The 20,633-nt window shown below is 41.4% G+C and overlaps 1 protein-coding gene and 1 long non-coding RNA gene across 2 annotated transcripts in view; one reads left to right on the top strand and one right to left on the bottom strand.

Annotated features, from left to right (window-relative positions):
* The window catches only part of LOC111268950 (uncharacterized), a 39,283-nt gene extending 31,460 nt beyond the window's left edge, over window positions 1–7,823 (bottom strand). The window contains exons 1-3 of the long non-coding RNA XR_002685478.2: window positions 7,656–7,823; window positions 5,155–5,247; window positions 4,423–4,530 (exon numbers count right to left, since the gene is read on the bottom strand). This is a non-coding gene — a long non-coding RNA (uncharacterized LOC111268950). The remainder of the gene's footprint in view (window positions 1–4,422; window positions 4,531–5,154; window positions 5,248–7,655) is intronic.
* A 253-nt stretch (window positions 7,824–8,076) lies between these two features.
* LOC111268949 (uncharacterized) lies at window positions 8,077–9,933 on the top strand. The gene is made up of 2 exons (XM_022848212.2): window positions 8,077–8,544; window positions 8,987–9,933. Exons 1-2 carry the CDS (start codon window positions 8,155–8,157, stop codon window positions 9,737–9,739), a joined length of 1,143 nt encoding a protein of 380 aa, XP_022703947.1. The 5' UTR covers window positions 8,077–8,154; the 3' UTR covers window positions 9,740–9,933.
* Window positions 9,934–20,633: the final 10,700 nt, after the last annotated feature.

The raw sequence follows: 20,633 nt of genomic DNA, 5'->3' as shown, positions 1-20,633 counted from the left end.
CGCATCATGGAGACAGTTAGCAACAATTATCTCATTATAGATATAAAGCTTCCTAGAATATCTATAGCGGTAGTTTGTGGTCAAACCGCGTCTAGTGTCTGCAGTTGGAAGCATGCAACTGGACAATTTAAACACGATACATGTAAAAAGTAACAATATAGAACAACTTAGCTCGGAAAGGGTTTAAATTATTCCATAAGCTTTTAAAAAAGTCATAATCAGGTCGGTAAGTTTAGGTCAATTGCCAGTTAAGAACCCCAAAATAGGTACAGAGGTCAATTATTTATGCGTTTAAAGATACATGCGATTCAAAAACTCGGCAATCGTGCCCTCTGTAGTCAGATTCATTACACAGGATAAGTGACTGACTGGAAAGAAGCCGCGCTCCGGTGATTTGGACAGGAAGTGGCACTCGTCAGGGGTATAATAATTTACAATAGCAATTCAGAAAAAATAAAAGCTCTTCCTATTACTAAATCCGTGACAAGCAAAACTTAAGAATAAAACTCCCCTAAAGTCATTGTACATCACACCACATCACTACCAAGCTGTACTGAGTTAAAACAAGTTAATTATTACCATTAGTATTATTTTATAATATGCTGCTTATAAGCTGAAAAATAATTTAGAAAAAGGTTTTTGATGTACGTGTACGAACAATGGTTACGCAAAGAAATTTATAGGAGTATAGAATCCAGCGATTGCTTGGCGTCAACATTTTCGGTCTATCTCACGCGCAGTTTTCCCACGTGAAACTTCTTTTTGATACGTTTCGAAAAAGAAAAACTGTTGGCTGTGTATCAAACGGATGACCACCAACGCGAAACAGACATGTCTATCCCAAAACGCAACGCGTCTCAAAGAAGAATGCCCGGACGTGCTACCATCGCAAGGACCTTCGTTCCATCAAGCAGTTCGATAGAGCAATAGCACGTAATCTCTATATATATATATATAGTTTCCCCAACATCGCTAATATGTGGCTAGCATTTTCATCTGATCTCCGTCGGTTTTCTATATCCTTCCATAGCATTGGCGTGTTCGCATTTGTAGGCTGCCGTATAAATACTTTGTTGAGTGTAAATTGTCACGCACTTAAAACGCCTTTAAGTTGATCTGGAGTTTTTTACTCTTGCTCAATTTACGAGCAAGAGTAAATAACTTCCACTATAACTAAAGCTTCCATGAAAACGCACCGCTGGAAAGATCTGCGTAAAAAAACATCTGCTCGGGTCAGAATGCGTGACTATGCAAAACCCCCAAAAATGATATTGCCTATTTTCTCAGCGTTTGATTTGCCTTGGGCTCATGTATCCTAGGGTTCTATTATTCGAATGGACTAACAATCTAACATTATTTATGTACCTCCGTACACGGTTTTCTGAATATACAATTAGCAGAGCAAAAAAAACTCATTCTTTCGATTTCGCTTTAATGATTAAAGGATACTTCTACGTTAACGTACATCTGTATTGCTTGAAAATGTATTCCTTTACACATTGCCGAAGGCTAACACTTAGAAGGTAGCAAAATGACTTTTTTGTCTGCTGTAGCTTAAGTAATCATATCCAACAGATGCTGCACGTGTAAAATCGTTTAACTTAATTGGTAAGTTATTGAAGGACGTAAGTGTTCCTTTATAGCATAGTATTCGGTTATCCCATATGTTCGCAAAGTGTTTCGGGTCGATTTACTTTTGGCGTTACAAACGATGCTGGGTGAGCAAACGGAGCGGCGGCGGGTGATGTGAGGCCATCTTTGGCTTTTTTTTTGACATCGTCGTGGCTTAAATTGTACGGTTCATTGTTCAGGTGAATTGCACACACTTCCAAACGTGTATATGACATCGACTTTAAAATTTTGTCGCTGAAGAGGGCCAGAGTCGTGAGGAAATTTGCGATTTACTCAGGCCAAACACTATATCCGATCGTACGGCTTGGAAGGCGGAATTGGTTTGCTTATGTTCGAGGTGGCGACTTCAGTATCGAAGACAGGGCGTGCGCAGCTCGGCCCTCTGACTGTGAAGACACTGGAATCCTCATTTACATATGACTCTTGCCCAAATGATGAAAAACGATGACTGGATAACCTATGATAACGTCATTCAGAACAGATCATTGTCCAAGCGTCGTGCTGTCCTTTAAATGAGTGCTAGAGCCAAACCCTATTCAAAAACAGTGGTTACGTACATTTAATAGACAGTTCTTCAATAAGCTTCACTTATAACACCACCTCGATTAAATTCTCTGAACAGGTCGACCGTTCAAGCAAAATACTGAAACATGTCGTCCGGCTGCGGTTATTGGTTTCGATCTCGCTCTTTTTAACAGTCTCCTTTCCCAATGTATGGTAGAAACCCTTCAATAGGGAGAATTTTATACCTTTAGAAGAAAAAAAAGATCATAATGACCAATTTATCGTAACTAAAAATATTACCTCCTAGAAAAGTTGAGTTGAAAAGCTGCCCCAAGAAGGGACAAAGGTCGTCCCTAAATCATTCATTGAAGTTGCATGGGGGAAAAATCGTGTTCATTGAAAGTTCTTTCGAGGATTTCTAGGGAAATCCAATAACTAACATTACCAAAATGTTGTTTACGATTATTCCCACATCCTTCTTTGATGTAGATCTTAATGCTCATTGTACAAGCGTTGTTTAAAAGCGATACGGTTCTAAATTGTACCCGCGGCGATACGGTAGTTCACGTCGTACGTATCATACTGAGCCAGGCGTCTTAGCGCGTCAGCAATCTACCACAATTTGTTCTCAGTCATCAACTGAACGATGTTAGATTGATCATTGGTTATAGCTTCGATTATTATGAGCTTCAAGGGACACACGTTACTGTCACGCGTTTGCCTACTGAACTTAGTTACAAGTAGTGATATTATATCGTCGGGAGACCACCGCGATAGATTTGCCACACTGATATCGATAGGAATCGTTTTTGGACCACTCGTTACTAGTGGAAGGTAAATTTGCGGAATGTACGATGGATGAACTGGCACCCCCAAGATGAAGTGGATTTATGATTATAATTTACTGCTACTATTTTATATAACGTCCGGAACAAATGATTCAGTCATCCACTAGCCGTTGTTGATCCGAGACGACAGATAGCTTTCATGTAATTGCGACGGAGCTTTACGCGCAAGATCGTCCGTGTCGCCATAGTATAGGTCATAACGATGTCATTGAAATACTTGTTTTTATGAGATCATTTTAAGACGAGCTGCCCTGCACTAGAAAATCCGTTCAAAAAACAAAGCAGAGTTTCATAAGCTACCGATGCAGATGATCTCTGATGCCTTACGAAAAATCGACTTTAGAACGCAATGCGCCGGCTGAAACGCCCAAGTCCGAGATATCGGTCTTCCATATTCTATGAACACGTCAAGCTTTCCAGCAACGTTTTGACTGATTCCTCTGTCAAGTGGTAGAGTATCTCAGAAATGAACGGTGAAGACAAAATATACACAAACGCATCCTCCTCTCACTGTGTCAAATTAGATATATCCGGAAATAGTTTCCGGAGCGGTTTCCCTTTAGCTTGAACTTCGTATTCCTTTGATGACCAACTGTCTACTGGTCAACTTACTTACCAGCTGAGGCATTGTTTTGTACTACATATATGTACCAGGAGTTGCCGTTTAAAATTTAATTACCAAGATAAGCGAGCCGATTTTAGGGTCCTAAAAGGTTCAGAGCAAAGATCTAAATACACGAAAACGAACTTGCGGTAAATACACTTACATACCAATTTTGCATTCGTTTACGTTGTCCACACTTTCGAATTTCGACATCAAGCAATGCTGAGCTTAATTATGAATAAAATTGCAAATAGTTTATTTAGTATCTCAGTTCAGGCTCTGGGTTTCGTCCGTAGAAGTCAGCTATCGGATTGTTCTAGAAGCGGGTATTTCCTGATAGTGAAGTAGCTAGTCTAAACAGCTAAATTACAGTCGGTAACTAATGCAATTCCATGAACTATGCTGGTTAAGTTATGATCAAGGCACCATACGTTTACACTATGTCGACCGATTAATCAACCGCTTTCGCTTAAAAGCTCAGAGCACTCGTCGATAATGTTGAACTGCTCCATTACGAGGCTCGGTTACGGGTTCATAACTCCGATAGCGAAGCTACTGGGACCTCGTCGAAGGCGTCCTTATGGCCGCATCAAAAGCACCCATATAACTATGGGCGCTTAAAGGCTTGCGAACGGGCCGTCACTGTGCGTATTTATTCCCGTACATGTCAAAAACTACAAAAATAACTAGTCACAGGGCAACAGTGCACTCAACAGTGGAAGTAAGCAGAATAACGTTACATATGTACGGGGGTTCATTGTATTCAGCAGAAGGAAACGGGGTGTTGGCATACAGAAATTAAAAGTATGATAAAGAAAATTTGACATTACGAACTGTAAGCGACTTCTGGCATTTTCTCCCGCGTTATAAGGGGGCAGCCTGTTCGTTGGGGTGCCACGGCGGTTGCTTAAGGACGAGATGCGATACAAGTGCAAACACAATCTGTAATTTTCAAATAAATTGATAAAGCAACACATTCGTGTTGAATATTTATTAGCACCTCTGTGTAAATTTGAGTTAAACTTAAGTTAATGGAGGAGAAGCAAAAGTTCCAAGCCGACACAGTCTTACCGGTTTAAAATGAAGACTATATTCGACAATCGTAATAAGTACGAAGAATCATAGAACAAGTACTCTTTAACATTGAGCTGATCGTTATGCTTGCTATTGGCTAAATGCCTGTGTACAACATGCGCAGTGCAGAGCGCGCCATAAAAAGCAGGTGCATAGAAATTACTGATGGTCTCGGCAAGCGAATTTCGATAGGACCGACTTCTCAAACATAAATATCAAGGTTACCATATTTATCAAATAAATAAATTGCATAGGTTTGAGGTTAGGGCCTAAAAAATCGACACAACTCGCTTCTTGCTGAAACTTTTGCAGTGGTTACCACCGTTGCCTGCCCGAGCCAGCGAAGGATGTGCGGATCTTGAAGGAAAAATCATTCATCTACGTTAAGTACCTACCACGATGGTAATCAGTATCGCAGAGGGAGGTTTGAATCCGTAGCTAGTCAGACATCTTTGTATCTGTACGAAGCAATATGATAAGTTCGGGACTTACCTTGTTCAATCAAATTTGGGCTTATTCGCCAACTAGCTTACCACCTTATATTTACAAACCGGGTTCTATGTGATGTACACGCCGTTGCGTTAACTGGAATTGCACACATACACACAAATTGTATGAACTTGAAGCGCCAGTATTACTTACGCGACTATTACTAATGTTGCAGGAAAATCGAATGGGCCCTTGATCAATGGTCGTCGTAGAAGGCTATCTTCTGGTATCGTATAATCGGAATGAATTGGTTCTACAGTTAGAATGAAACCGTCACACAAAGTTTGTGGTGTGTCTCGTATAACCGATAGGTAGGCTGCAGCTGCTATGCGCCTGGTCTTAGAAAGGTAAACTTTCCGACCTATTTATGAAGCTGATGAAGAGTTTAGGGCACGACTTCTCACTAGAATTGTCCCTTTAGAGTGTTCAAAAGCATCAAAACCACTAGTCTGAAGAGACGGAAAGATTATCTAAGCTAATCAGCCAACGGATTTCCCCGTGAGTCTGATATTCCTTTACGTGCACGTAAATAGCTCGCATGTTCGCCGTATTTTTTCACGAATTGATAGTCGTTTTAATAAAATCATATAAATCAATTCGTACTTATATATATCGTGAAACCGTACATCGGTAATTAAGGGTGTACCGAATAGATCTACGTTTAAACACGATACAATCGAATGACATTGTCAAGTACTCGTGTGGACAAATGACGTTCGAAGAGGCGTACATTCTAACCAAAACTGATTAAGATAATAATAAGAAACTCGCCCGAACAACAAATTGCTATTTCGGATACGTGATTGACTCCCGAATAGCTGACATCGTAAAAAAACGGTAATGGAAGTGGCTCCGCTGGCCAGGACCCCACTTGGTCAGTTAGTCGCGAACGAACGCCACAGTATTGTTACTCGTGTATTCAAAATGTAAAATTCATTGCATTTTATGGATCCCAACCAATTTTTCCTGAAGTCTGAGCGTTGCATTCTCTCCCCACGAAACATTTGATCTCTATTTAGTACTTTCTAACAGGTTAAGCGCTGTGGGCACGCTCGGGTTCGATCCCAGATCAGTCTGTACCCGCAGATATCTTTGCTGGTTAAATATGTTGTGAAACTCCTTAATTACTCTGAACTGGGCCTTCAACTTAACAGTTTAGAGTTTAACATTGGGAAACGCGTACGAGTCCATACTAATCTTTCCCAGACTCCTTAAAACTCCTTCATTAGCAATCACGACCCGTTGTTGTCTATTTGGTTTTGTGCTGGCTGCGAAATTCGTTCGACGGATGAATATTTCTTGGTTAAATTTTTATGGGCAGCACAGCCTTCCAGTCGTATAGGTCCAGACATTCGATGTTTCTAATGATCAGTGCGTTTCCTTTTAACTATCTGAATACGGACAGTTGTTTTTTTCTCAGTTTCAGAGTTTTCAGAACGGAAATGGCTGATTATCGATGAGAATTTGCTTTATGCGAGGACAGTCCTCTTCAGATGCAAAATCGATAGGATTCGCTTTGCTATTACCTTGGTCTTTGCAAGCTGCTCCGCTACACAGTTAGTATGAAACTTACTTAACATCTCCATAGTTGACGTATCGTTCTATAGATGCCGTCAAAAGAACGACAATCGCAGCGTGCACAAGCGCTTAAATAATGTAGGATTCTCTACGAACCAACGACAATAAATGTCGAAATTTCAGTCTATCGCTATGCAGTATTTTTTAAATTTTAAATACATTTTTAAACCTATAATGGCGTAGTCTCCGCTAGCCAGGCAGCGGATGGTTACGTTTGAATATTGTTAAGGACAACTTGTTAATTTAGGTTTCACAAACCGGCCACGAGTTGACGACACAATGGAACTTAGGTCCTGTCAGCTCAAATAGTAGATTTGAATTGTACCTCTTGAATTGGACCATTACTTTTCGTCAGGCGATACCGACCTTTAACGCGATCACGTTCAAAGATACAGCAAATACGTAATGGCTGAAGTTGTCGCCCACTTAACTCGATTTAACAATCCGCAGATAAAAATGATTTAAGGGCTATTTTTAGATATATCTCAAGCAGTGTTTCGCAGCGTCACCACATTCACGGTAACGATTATGAACATGGTTAATGATCTACGTATATTTGAACTTATTTACTTTAATTCTGTGAAACGTATGTCTCATTTAGCCGGCCAGCGATCGTGCTGATAACTTAAGTCTAGCAGTGGAACTACTTAGACACCCCAGCTTTTAAGAACATTTTCAGTGATACTTTCGTGTGAAGAATGTCTCGTTTTACCGACAATTCTTACAACCTCTACGAGGCGCACAACTGTGAAAAATAGATCGGTACCTAGACACTACTGATAATATCTAGAATGATACGTTTTTTTGTTGTTTAGTAACACGTAGGTTCTAGATATTAGGTTCCAACATAAGTTATTTCGGTTTTTGTCAATTGCCTCCCCTCCTCAGATATTGCCTGCTGAAAATAGTTTCGTTTTCTTACAAACCTATGGTGAACGTATTCCGCCTCAGGTAGAACACTTCAGATGAGCTATGTTAGCTGAGCGTCAAGAAACAACAAGTCTGACCGTACTTTTCTATCTGGAATATGCTAGGCTGGATACAGTTGCTGTAGCACTTCGAAAAAGTTGAGTCCCTCATCGTTGTCGCACCCTATTGATGAGTGTATTCCGTTGATGTTCCCGTTAATTCGTACGCGTGGTAGTGAATAAGAGGTACACAATGGCTAGAGTCCATATAATAATTTTAGGAATATCCAACTTCCGCCGAAGTTAGTTAACACGAGGCAATAACAAATCGTGTTAATGAGCAACTGCGTGGTCTAACGTTGTCTACTGACACTTGTTAATTTGTACTGATAGCTGTAGAGTACTTTTTGTCTACTACACGTAATAGCTTGTACTCCGTTGTGCGGTACTACTGAAGTTTTAAAAAAACCGCTGTGGATCGAGAATATCTGTGTATTCTGTCTAGAACAAGTGAAGTATGACATACTTTCGGAACCTGAGCAGCGCTATCACCGGCCTGTACGACCGTACGGTTGGAAGACTGCTTAGAGGCGGCAGTGAACAACTCCATGTAGCTGCGTTTAAGACAGATCCAACAGTCCGTCAACAACCAAGCAGCTCTTATCTGGTCGGGCATAGTGAAGACGAGATAGTAGTCAAACGTCGAACGATAGATCATTTGTTCAAAATCGACCCTCAAGGCCTGGAAAGAAGGAGGCCCCTTGCTGATCCGAGTCCGTTACGGTTTCCAGAGACCGAAAGAGGGGCAAATACAGAACAAGAAATCTCTGCTTTCATCCAGTTGTTTCCTCATATCGTCAAAGAGCTGGTGTGGCTTCACTATGTTGAATATTGGCAGAGCATTAAGGTACGTAATATTCATAGTATAAGTTGTGAATGCGAAATTATGAGGGCCGGAATTTAGTGTGTACAAAAAAATACACTTGAACTTTTTAACCTTTATACAGGTAGAGTGCAAATTAGTCAATTTGATAGTTTTTCTCCAAGCTTCCTAAAATGGCGATGCAAGAGACCTAACGGCGGAACGCGAATTGTCAGGAAATCGCATCGGGTGCATTAATTTACAGTACATAGTACTGCGTGTTGATTTGGATGGAAATACACGATTTTCGCAGTTCTTAATTTGCTGAGTTTAATAAAATTGGTACGTCCGATAGGTTTAACAATGGTAAAACAAGTTCGCCAATGCAGCCAAAGAATAAAACAGTTTTAGTAAGATACAGAACTCGACTTTGCCTACCCCCCAATGATGTAACCATATGACCTCAATGACGTAACTATTTTCACAGGAGAAACCAATATTCGAGAAACTCTACACGGAGATCTTGCCCAACAAGGCCTTTAATTTTCGAAATCAGGCATATAGGCTTGAGGTGGTACAGGCTTTGCAGGATATTCCTGCGGGCTGCTTCTTAGTATCGTCAGTGTTGGATTTATTCAAGTCCCTTGTGGCAAATTTGCGTTTCCGTATTTGTGGGGCACAAGCCGACGGTCGTGAGTTAGCGTCTTCAGATTACAAAGCCATTTTGACTGTCGTATTCGATGGAGATGAAAGGTTCGTAATAAAAAGCGACGGATGGTCAGAGAGCCTAGAAAAGAAATGGGTGTATGGGCTCCCTCAAAAACTAGTTGCAGAAATTGAATATGGGCCGAATAAGTATAAAATGGAGGTTAGCGAAGCGCAGCGTATCGAGTACCTAGACGTATTTCGCATCATATTAAATGGTAGAGAAGAGAGTTGTGAGGTCGAGGCAGCCAGTGAAGCCCCGCCACAACAAATTATCGCCGTTGATTGTCCAGGTCAGGTTCCTAAACAGTGGTCAGTCGCTGTTGACGTTAAATGTGAACTGATCGAGAAACCCGTGACCTGCACGGTAGAAGACATACCTGAAGCCTCTGCACCACAGATAGAAGTACCGCAGGTTGCCAAACCAATACAAGAATATTTGACCTCTAAGCCCAGTAGTGAGACAGATGAGCTTTCGTTGGTGAGTAAGATCATAAGTAGGATCTGGATTCTTGCCCCAGTAGGACACATGTAATGAGAATGCTGTATAATATCATGGCAAATATTCAATGAGATTTAACGAGGAACCTAACTTCGCTTCTACATTTCTGGATAATTGCGTAAGGAAAAAAGGACCATTAATCTATCGCTTAATGTAACTGTAAACTAGCTATAATAGCACAGAAAATGACAGTTGAAAAATATATATGCAAGGTTGTCTAAAAAAAACGGCGAATTTGTTCTTTACATATAGAGAACGTTTGGTTTTACAGAAGAACCCTCGCCATTCGACAGTCCACGGTTTCGAGTAAGAAGCTGGTCCAATACACTCAGCGTAATAGATGTGTAGGTGTTTGCGAGAAACTTGAAAGAGGCGTAGGTTCAAAACAAAGCGTAGGCAAATCGAGCTTTTGCTGGGAGGGTCCAGACATCTGAAGTTATTGCTTAAGAGCCTACCTAACGTACAACTGAAAATAATAATTTTTTAAGTAGGGTATGTATGTATGGGTAGAAAACAAGCATGAGTACTATTACGTTGTTTCGAGATAGTAGGTCCACTGATCGCGTTTTTAAAAATTAAGCCACCTGTCAAACGGAAGTTCAGAGAGTGACTATTGAAGCACCTAGTCCTGAAACAGTTCGACAGACATTTGAAGACTATTTGATGTCATCCCCGATACATTTTTGCCTAAAGCACTCGTTTTGTAATGTCTCAAAAATATACAGCTACATGATGAGAATGTACTTTCGGGTCAATATAAATGTGAATTACAATTAGTTATAGTCACTGTGTCCTTTGCCTGCGAGACATGCTTTTAGGGCAAGGACCTGCATTAACAATCTGCTCAGACATAGCCCAGGTGGGCACGGTTCTAATTAGCTATAACCAATCTAGTGTAAAGAAAGGACATCATAAAATCAATGTAGAAAAAGAGCTAACGATAACCTCGAGGTATCGAGGCATTGAAGTATTCACTGTAGCGTGCAAAAAAGAAGCATGGTATGCTTCCTGTGAAGTGAAAGTGAACGCGCTTAAAGTTGCCGTTTAAAAACAGCGCAGTGTTCAAGGCGTGGCAAATGGCGCGAAGACGGGGTTATGCCCAAACGTGTGGACATGGCCTACATGAATCTGGCAGGTCGCTCTGGATGCGCTTTTAGCTTAAACGGTTGGGGAATATTTCGAAACCAATCACGCTATACCTCAACAAAAAGCTACCTCGATTAGCTGATGCTCAGCGGAAGGTATCTGTTCGGATGATTTTAGAGGATGCTTGGCGAACTCTTTGCCGCTGGTAGTAAACACGAAGTATTCGACGTAATTTGAAGAAAATTATTCAGCCTGATGATTCAGATGATTGAATGATTCAGGCTTGAACATTGAACCTAAATGATGGTTTAATCAAAATGTGCATTAGGCTGTAATTAGATTCATTCTATGCCGATAGTGATACGTTATTAGGTACTTACGCGTTTGGGTATCATACGTTTATTGCTATCACTGTTTTTAATTTTATTTGGATTATTTAGTTCAGCTATACATACGTATAGAGGTTTCAGGTTGTCCTACATCGAGTGTCTTAGCGGCTTCAAAAGCGTCTCCTTTTTTATGCTTTCACAGCTCATAGATAATTTGATCTCGAGTAAAGCAGTATGAGTTAGCACCTTCTTTGCTCGTCTAACTTCTTGCTTGCAGTCAATCTTCAGCTGTATGCACACGATGACAGGCTGTGATATACTAAATTTTATTATTCATTGCTTTTGCAACAAACAAAGTCATCTCCTTTCGGTAGCTCCCGTCAAAAATTACTATTTCGTCACTGTTCATAATAACAAATATTATCACGTCACCACATTCGGCGTGCGCTTGGAGCTAAACGAGAGGCGGTGGAGTTGGTTTTAAATTAGGTCGGCGATTAGTGTAAAAGCAGGTTGCCGGTCCACTGTTGAATTAATCGGAGTAGGTACTCTGAAGACCCGCTTGTAGCCTGCTTACATACAATTTTTGGGCTTTGCCCATCTTTACCCGTCGCAGACTCTCACGTCTGTCTCCCCCCTCGTTTCACAAGGGTAGTCAGTCACGGTGTGATCATTAGCTGACAAAAGCTAACTTAATTTGGTGACAGGGCCGAAAGCTCGCGTCGCCTCTTTACGATGGTTTCCCGTATTGTCTACTGTTGAGAACACCACAAGCAAATCTCATTACCAGTGCACGCTCCTCGACAAGGCGAACGGTCTGAGTGTACGTCCCAACAACGTTAGCTCTAGTAGCAACAGCGGCGACAACAACGCCTAGCTAAGGCTAAAGATTAGAAAGCGGAGGTTCAGCCGGAACGGATCAGGTGGTTTGCGTGTCTTTTTGTGTCTAGCAATGGGAAGAACACCGACCACCGCAATACTACAATGTTCGTTAGCTTTTCCAGCACTGTCCAACGTTACGATTCGACGGGTGCCTTTTTCTCCCGTCGTACTCCTGCCTTTTCCTCTCTTCCCATGTCCAAGCCCTCCTTTCCGCAAATACGTCCCTGTTCCGAAAGAACAGCCCATCAGTACTCAAAGACGCACTCGGTTGCTGACAGGCAGTTGCGGCCACTACTCGAGGGGATGTCAGAGGCTCACGAATGAGTTCAGGGTCTTGGCAAACAGCTCGGAGTCACCGAAGCTGTCGAGGGAGATGCGGTGACAAAGCGTTGTCGTGCTGATTACCAACAAGAGAGCGATCGCGTTTAGTCCAATTGTCAAATATACTGCAGTACGAACCGTTGGGGCTGGACAGTTGCTGAAGGATAGGGTTTAGGGGGCGGCACAGAAGAAAGATGACCCGAGTAGGGAACAGAATTATTCACTGAATACGATTAGGTAGAACATAACGAAAAAGCCAAATTGCAGGTGCAAAGGTGATATATATTGTGTGCACAAATACGTATAGGGTTCTGTGTTGAATGATAGTTTTTTTTTTATAATCGATAATGATATTGCGTCGAGTTCTACTCGGTAAATCAGTACTTAGCTTGTGCCATGTTACATTACTTCTTTTGTAGGGCTTCCATAACTATGTTCCCAGGCTTTTTAGGACTTCTGGGTGCAGCTTTTCGTCGACATCTAGCGCTATGCCTTGGGTGTATTCTGTAGGACTTTCCAATATGAATTCCCTTCGGCTTCTGCTATGAGCAAGCTTGCCGTATTGTACTCGAAGATCTCACCTTGTCTACTGGTACTTACAATTAAGTGTTGATTTTGGTCTTTCGTTAACCAACAAAGCGCCACGGATTGACAATCACAAGTACGGTAAGTGCTTAAATACTATTAGTGACAAATGCATCTCGTATAGTTTCTAGGGATAGTTTATCCAAGCAGTGATAGCATTTTTCTTCTTTAACCGAAGCCTGCAATTTTGGATTGACTTTCACCCTTCGTCCTGCCGTCAACGTATCCCCGATATAACCAATCAAATTTGCTATTTTCATTATTGATGGCTATATGATCCACATATATCTGACCAACTTATTCATTGACATGTAGGAACGTGTCACAATGTATGAGCTCTACAGCTTTCTACTCTCGTGTAATAATGAGTACGGTAAAAATGCTTATGTAAATTAATCAGTGCCTACGCGGGCGTGTTTGGTTACGCTCGGACGTGAAGGTTGCATTTTAATTACAGGACTTCATTAACGGGTCTCAACGTTTGTTATTGTGTAAATAGCAAAAGTTCTGCTGATGGTTTGGTGTCGCTCGTGAAGCTACATCGCGTTGCGTACGATTATCCCATTAATACAAGCAGCTAAAGAATACGAAGTTACGAGTCGTCACCGGCCCCGAGGATTTCCGTAATGTGGCATCTCATAATGATCTATCGGCGTCGTCGTCATGGACACTCGACGTGCCATAAACAACATGGCTGTATCACCATTTCGGCATAGTGTCGTCACAACAATGCATGTTTGTGTAAGTGTGAAGCGGAATGATATATAAACAGTTGGCTTACCTTATTCAGTACGGCATGACTAAGACGTGTTAATGAGATTTTACCAGAACGAACTTCTAACTATACCCTGTAAACATAGCACAGATCAATGTTTTTTTTTGTGCGCGTTCTCTTATAACGCTTGCTTTTGTGTCCGCTGTGCTGCGGGCTAATTGCGGCAGTAAGCCCATTCACAAGGCGGGCCTGTTTGCCTGAATCTTTACGTGAAGAACCCATATCATTAGATATTGTTTCTAAGATCTTACCTAAACAAAAACAGATACTTTACCGAACATGTTTTTCGTGAGCTAAAAGCATTAATCCTGATGGGAACGTTCTTTTTTCAGTGTAATCTGTTTACTCGATGTATAAGTTCAAATCGGAACTTAACCTGCTCACTAGTCACTTCGAAAATACTCCCACTCTAAGCAGTTATTTATCTATTTGCAAGCATGAGCCAAACGAAGTATTTGTAATTGTAGAAACGCTCAAATGTTACTCAACTGTGTTATACACAAAAAAAAAATGTAACCGAATTAAATTTCCGGCTGATCGCAGGCCAAAGGTCCCAAAAACACATAAGTTCGAAACGACCGGAAAGGCTAAAATATGAAAACAGGTTTGAAAAAACTACCCGTAGGAGCTTATTTGCACCACCTAGTTGACGGGAGCTCCTCTCGATAGAGATTGCTAATTTCTATATAAAAACCTAGATTATCAAAAATGACTCATTGAAAGGATTTTAGAGCCCTCCTGGAAATTTGTTGAGAATCTTCCGGCTTGCCGCATTGAAATCTTCCTTGGATTTTTCGGAAGCCGCGTGAAAACTGCCCGTAATAAAGAGTGTCAACTTTGAGCAAAAAAATATGCCTTTAATCTTATTGGAGATCCGCTCAGCGCGAACAAATTGTACACTACCAGTTGATGCTTGCTCACATTTCGAAGACGGACCTCCTGCCTTTTTCATGACAGGCGTGACTTGATTCCAGAATGAACTGCCTTTCCCTTAGTATAAAGAAAAAATAACTGATGACCGGAGGCCCAATATTACAAACAGTCCGACGAAGTTTTAATCGAATTTACTTCATTGGATATATATATGATTATGAGTAGCGGCCAGTCTCTTCCAATCGATGCTACTGTCGAGTCTTATATGGTTGAATAAATCTTGTCTTACCCTGGCGTTTTCACTTTGTCATTACGCTACTAAGAGTTCGTTGATTAATTCTACGAGGCGTTATACCTCACATACACCTACTTCAATTTCCAGTTACTTAAATATATGTCGTTAACAAATATTATAGTCTTTGTTCAATTTCTAGACCGGTAGCAAGCTAAACTATAAACATGACAATCGTGCGCGGAGGTATCCACGTCTTTCTACGTGTGCAGTGTTGTTACGTCCAACTACGCTCTTTCCACCAAGTTGCGTCTCCTTTTTGTAGCTCTGGGTTCTAATGTTACAGTAGGTATCTTCGACTAGACAGTGGTCGATTGTACAATGCTGTTATATCAATTGACGAAGCAGACGAAATCTACATTATTTTTGCAATTCCTTTAGAGTCCATTGTCGCAATAAGTAGCAGGCCTTTCTCGGGTGAACATGACGAAATATCGAAGACTCCTAGATTCCTGCTCGTACAGACGCGTACTTAGATTCATACAGGCGCCACACTCTATCATTGGCATTAGATCGTACGGCTAAACGTCTGTCATGAGCGTTGTATTGACTTTATGCATACAGGAACGTTTGGCATATACACAGGGTTAGGCAGAATGTTAACAATGCGCCTGGGGTGCCGGGTGCCCTCAAGGGTGAAGGAACTGGCCACTGGTGCCCTAAAGTGTGGTAACGCTGTGACGCCAGTAATGTCATTCCTAGCTTTTTTTAAACTACCTTGTTTGGACCCCTCCATCAAGGTGGCTAAGCCATGTGTTGAAATATGGGACGTCAGGTATTTATAGAAAATCGATTGGAAAACAATAAAGACAAGGTTAAAGGTCCGAAGGAAGCTATTAGCCTCGAGCAATGTGTGCGATAGAGGAGATTTACATGTATTTAATCAGCGAGGGCCGTTCTATCAGTTTGCTCAGCTGTTACCTTGCTTCATTTAGAAAAAAAAATAGAAAATAGGTTGACAGACGACGTGCCTGTACTGCGGACTTGAAACTTTAGAACTGTTCACATATACAGCCAGCCAAAGTCTTTCTCGGAACTTTATCAGCTTAGGTTCAAGTTCGCCATTAGCGAAAAATCTTTGAGCATGCGCCGTTCATAGCCCAACAAATTTAGTTAGCTAAATAGGGCGCCAGACAGCAAGATAGTCACTTGGTGGTAACTATTATAATAAGCCAGAGTCACAATAGATAATTTGAAAGGAAGTACTCAAACATTGGGTTACAATACGAAAAGGCTAGCAGGTTTACAGAAGTTGAAACAATTGTAAGAAAGAACTAATGCCTATTTTTTGCTAATTGAAGCTTGCAAGCATATGCTATACTTTTCCTTTTATAGACGCATGCTCCGTATTTGTACGATAAAAAACGAAGGGACACTCGGTAACTTTCCGTGACCTGGCAATAAAGTGTAACTTCCAACCCTCTCGTAAAGGGCCGCGTTGTCTGGGCGACTAATGCGCTTGTTTTCAAGGGCATTGCTATGGTAGTCACAACTGGCAAGTATGCTGCAACACTGGTTTAAATCTTAGCATTAGAACATATAGAATTGAGGAGAATAAAGTGTTATTAAGATAGCTGCTTATAGGATCGTCATTTAGTTTTTTAGCTAGTCTTATTCCAGTTATAGTCCTGATAGAAACTACTAATAGGTGATCTAAAAAATGCTGATTTTGCGGACTACTTTACGTGAGACATAATAACCAATTGTGCTAGAATAAAAAACCTGCTCCACAAAACATACTAATATCACACCTAAATACTAGCTTATAAAAGCCAATTTACGCAACCGTACTCGACGGTCTTGAAATACTTACTAATTCGATTTCCTTCGTCCCTATATTTTCTATTTATTAACGGTAATCCTTACCTAGCATTACTTACCAGGGCAACAACCAGGCCATCCTATCCTATAGTTTATTATTTTCTCTTTCACATCTACTCCTCAGACCTTTCCTGTCTGCCAAATAAGCATTTAAAGAGACAATTTGATCTAACGTCTGCCGCTCAGTCCAGTTACTAACGGAGTTCAGTACGAAATGGCAGGACGACAGCCGTTTCGAGACAATTCCTGGGGGAGACAACAGCGGTGTTCTGCGCGGTGAGAAATAATGCTGAAGGCCGAGCAATAGCCAGGCACAGTAAGCGACGTAAAGGGCAAACGAGCCATCCACAACGCTTAACACCCAGATGAATAACGTCGTAGAATTCTGCTCGTTCCGAGTGACATCGTAATCTAAAAAAAGAAACAAAGAAAGGGATAAATGAAATTCGTTCTAGGTGGCCCTTTTCTTTCGCTCATGCACTCGAAAGCAGTAGGTCCAGAATCTTCTTTTTGAATACTGGCCTAGCCCCCAATGCTTTTACACATTTTAAGAAAATGTTCCAAGTCGCCTGCGCTCCGATCAGCTTCGCACCGTAGAACAAATCCTTTTGCGTTGTCACAGACAAGCGATGGTTTTTAAGTCGGGTTTTGCTTCCCAACTGCCAGCGGTAAAGCGCAATGGAGTCTAAGAATTAACGACTCGTGAAGCGAAGAAAAGCACTGTTGAACGCAGCGGGGGGTCCCATCATTGAAAGGGCAAGTAAAGGGTTAGTGCGAAGGAGCAACTAGGATCGCCGTCGAAAACAGAAGGCCAGCTCGGTGGAGGAAAACAACTCCGAAGGAGATCGGATTGGGCCTTGACGTTGGCAAGTCACTAGCACCTGAACCAACGGTAGCGGTGGCGTGGGGCAGCAACTTTTGTGGAATAAAATGAGTAATAATAGAGTTGTTCGAAGACGAGCCATCATGGCCGCCTTCGCGTCGCGTTATGAGCTCGACGTTCCACGACAGCACCGACGCAGTCTTCATGAGTGCGCTCCATCAACGCAGAACCTATCTCTTTCTAAAGGTTTTAGTATGTTGCTATTTCATAGGGTAGACACGCACCTAGCTTTCGGTTGAGACCAGGCCGGTTCAGCTGATTGGCGACAGCCCGTCGAGTGGAACCTAATTCTGTCCGTTGTGGTTCGTGGGTGACTTAGGAAAATAGACGCGCGCATAATTACAAGAATATACTATCTAATTGGATTAGAGAATGGCTATCATACCTGCCGATATGTAGGTGACAGGACGACGAAGAAAAATGTCTGTTATTAGCGCTGCTTTTGCAGCAGCCTTTCGGTCAAATTCGGAGTTATAGCGACGTTCTGTCGGAGGCGCAGTAGAAAAGCGTATTCGCAAAATTACTTTGGAACAATACAAGACAGAACAGGATAACGTAATCACGTTTAAGTTGGCTGTAACTTAGAGGAGAATATATGCTTAAATATTTATAGCTACACACTATAGAACTCCATCTGTTCGTAATTGTGTGTCATTGTTAACTTGTTATTATGTCATTCATTTCTGTAATATCCATAATGAATAAGTACTTATTAAATGTAAGCAAGACGATTTTGCATCATTTTGAATTTTTGAAATGTACGAATCATCTGTTTAGAACGGTTTAGGAAATAGGCATCAGTCTGACCAACATCTAGATTTTCCTCTTCCCACAAAAGCATTTCGTCTTTCTCTACTGACATAAAATTCACAATTCCAGACCTTTCCTTATAGCACGTGATCTCGTTATAACTAGTTAGTCGAGCCGTCTGATCTTCTTATAATCTTCACTAGCCGTTTGCCTACATTCGTAGCATGTTCTACATGCCTCGTACCTTTCTGAATAGCCCGGCTACGCTTAGGTTGTTCCTAGTCCGGCGCCAGTTTTTACCCACATTTTCGCCTGTTTATCCTCGTATAGTCACTTTCTCTAGGCTCCTTGGCGCAGGCATGTTCTATGTATTTCTATTTGCATGCAAACCGTGTCTGTTTGGTCTGGGCCGTATACAATCTTGTACTTGCAAATTTGTTAATAAGTTATTATTATTATACTTGTCTCATATAGTTGCCTTTCTTTCTCCGATTGGGTCAGCATTCGATGGATTTGTAGCCTATATAAGGTTGCCTATATATGGCTCGAGCGTCCAGCGTTCACGAGAACGGGGCTTCAAGACCATACAGAGTTCCCCTTGTCTGGAGCATAAGAGAGCACGAGCTACCATATGGGACAAGAAGACGTTGCTACGGTACGGTTGTTGCAAGAACGTTGTTTTTTCTTTCGGGAAAAAGGCGGAAGAACAATAGAAAGGATGAGAGCAAACGAACAGGCGACTGCTGCATCCTCCCTTTGCTCTAGTTGTAAGAAGCAGATTGATGGTCCCACTGACCAGCGACAGTTCAGGGTGGCCCGGTTCCGAACCCAGTCCTGGGCACACCAACTCTGCTTGACTAGACCCGTTCGGTTGGTCGACAACAGGAAAGATCTTCGGAGGCCACGAATGCTCGGCTTGTCGTGGAATTTGTGAACAAATGGCGTGTTCGTACTTTTTCCACGTTCACTTTTGCAGTGCAACCCGAGGCAGTGTGGCTGGTTTAACTGTGAGTGGAGTCAAAGGTCTGGCTCCTTTAATTTTTTTGCCCTTCGTAGAAAACAAGAGGGAAAGGGACACAACTTATAGAAAGCGAGAAAAGAGTGAGGACAAGACGCTTTTTTTCTCTGTATTAAACTTGATCACTCACTGACACTGCTTTATATTTCAGCATCGTACGCGGAGAAAGATGGCAAGGGGAGTTGTAAACAAGTCTAAAACAGCAATACTTATTGCATTTTGGCACCGAATGTTTGTATTTCGAATAGTCCGTGGCAGCTCGAGTTGTGTGTGCATGCTGTGGTGTTGTTGTAGTACCTGTGACACATGACTTTTGGGAGCGGTTCGTGCTCGTGAGCATGTGTAAAGTGGGTGTAGGGTAAAAATGCTATTATGGGTCAGGTAGGAACAACTCTGAGACGACCTCTTTTCGCGTTGATGTTTAAACGAGTGCGGATCGTCTATTTATTAGATGATTTGTACTTATCAGAGCGACAAAACGAGTCAAACTCCATTGTCAGAAAGACTACCTTTTATATCTTTTTTAGCAGCTCATAGACAAAATTTTAACTTAGCAGAAACGACACAATCAATTCTAATTTAATGGACTTTTGTCAATTTTTCGTAACGGACTTATTATATTATCTATGAGATGTGATGTCAACCATAAAAATCTGACCTATACGTAATCACAAGTAGTCATAATTATATAGGTCACATCGAAACAAGTTAAATTGAGGTAATTAAGGTCGCAGTTACGGTACAAAGAATAAAGTCGAAGTTCGCATTCCTGCGCGTATATACGCAGTGTAAACCTATGGATTTGCGGAATATGACATGTATGCTTATGTAGTGCTTACGATGTGCTATTTATGTTATACAGATTTACAAAACAGCGTCTTACAAAATCAAGACAAGAAAAACAAAATTACAAAATCAGGACAAATCACTTTCCTATTAGGAATTCATCGTTTCTGTATGGATATTACGACGCTAATTTTACATATGCAAAGTCTCTGAAGTTTCGAAGTAGAAGTAGACTCCACTGAATCCGAATAGCAAATTTATACGGTCAGTTTTGGAGGTCGTCATCGGCTCCCGATTCTACAAACCTAAAGGGGCAGAATAAACCTAGCTGGATTCCCTGCAACCAATACATGACTGCAAACACTGCAAGTCGATCTCGAGTTTCCTATGCGAATGTGATCATGAAATTCAACGCTTTTCAGCTGTATCTCATTCATCAGGAAGCGATTGTCGGAGACGCGTCTTGTGTATCTGCTCGTCGATACTATTACAAGAAACAGTGGTGCTTTATCAATTCAATTTTGTG

The sequence above is a fragment of the Varroa jacobsoni genome, unplaced genomic scaffold (genome assembly GCF_002532875.2).
Source record: "Varroa jacobsoni isolate VJ856 unplaced genomic scaffold, vjacob_1.0 scaffold_1336, whole genome shotgun sequence".
Classification (NCBI taxonomy): Eukaryota; Metazoa; Arthropoda; class Arachnida; order Mesostigmata; family Varroidae; genus Varroa; species Varroa jacobsoni.
This window is presented reverse-complemented; position numbering and strand designations above follow the sequence as displayed.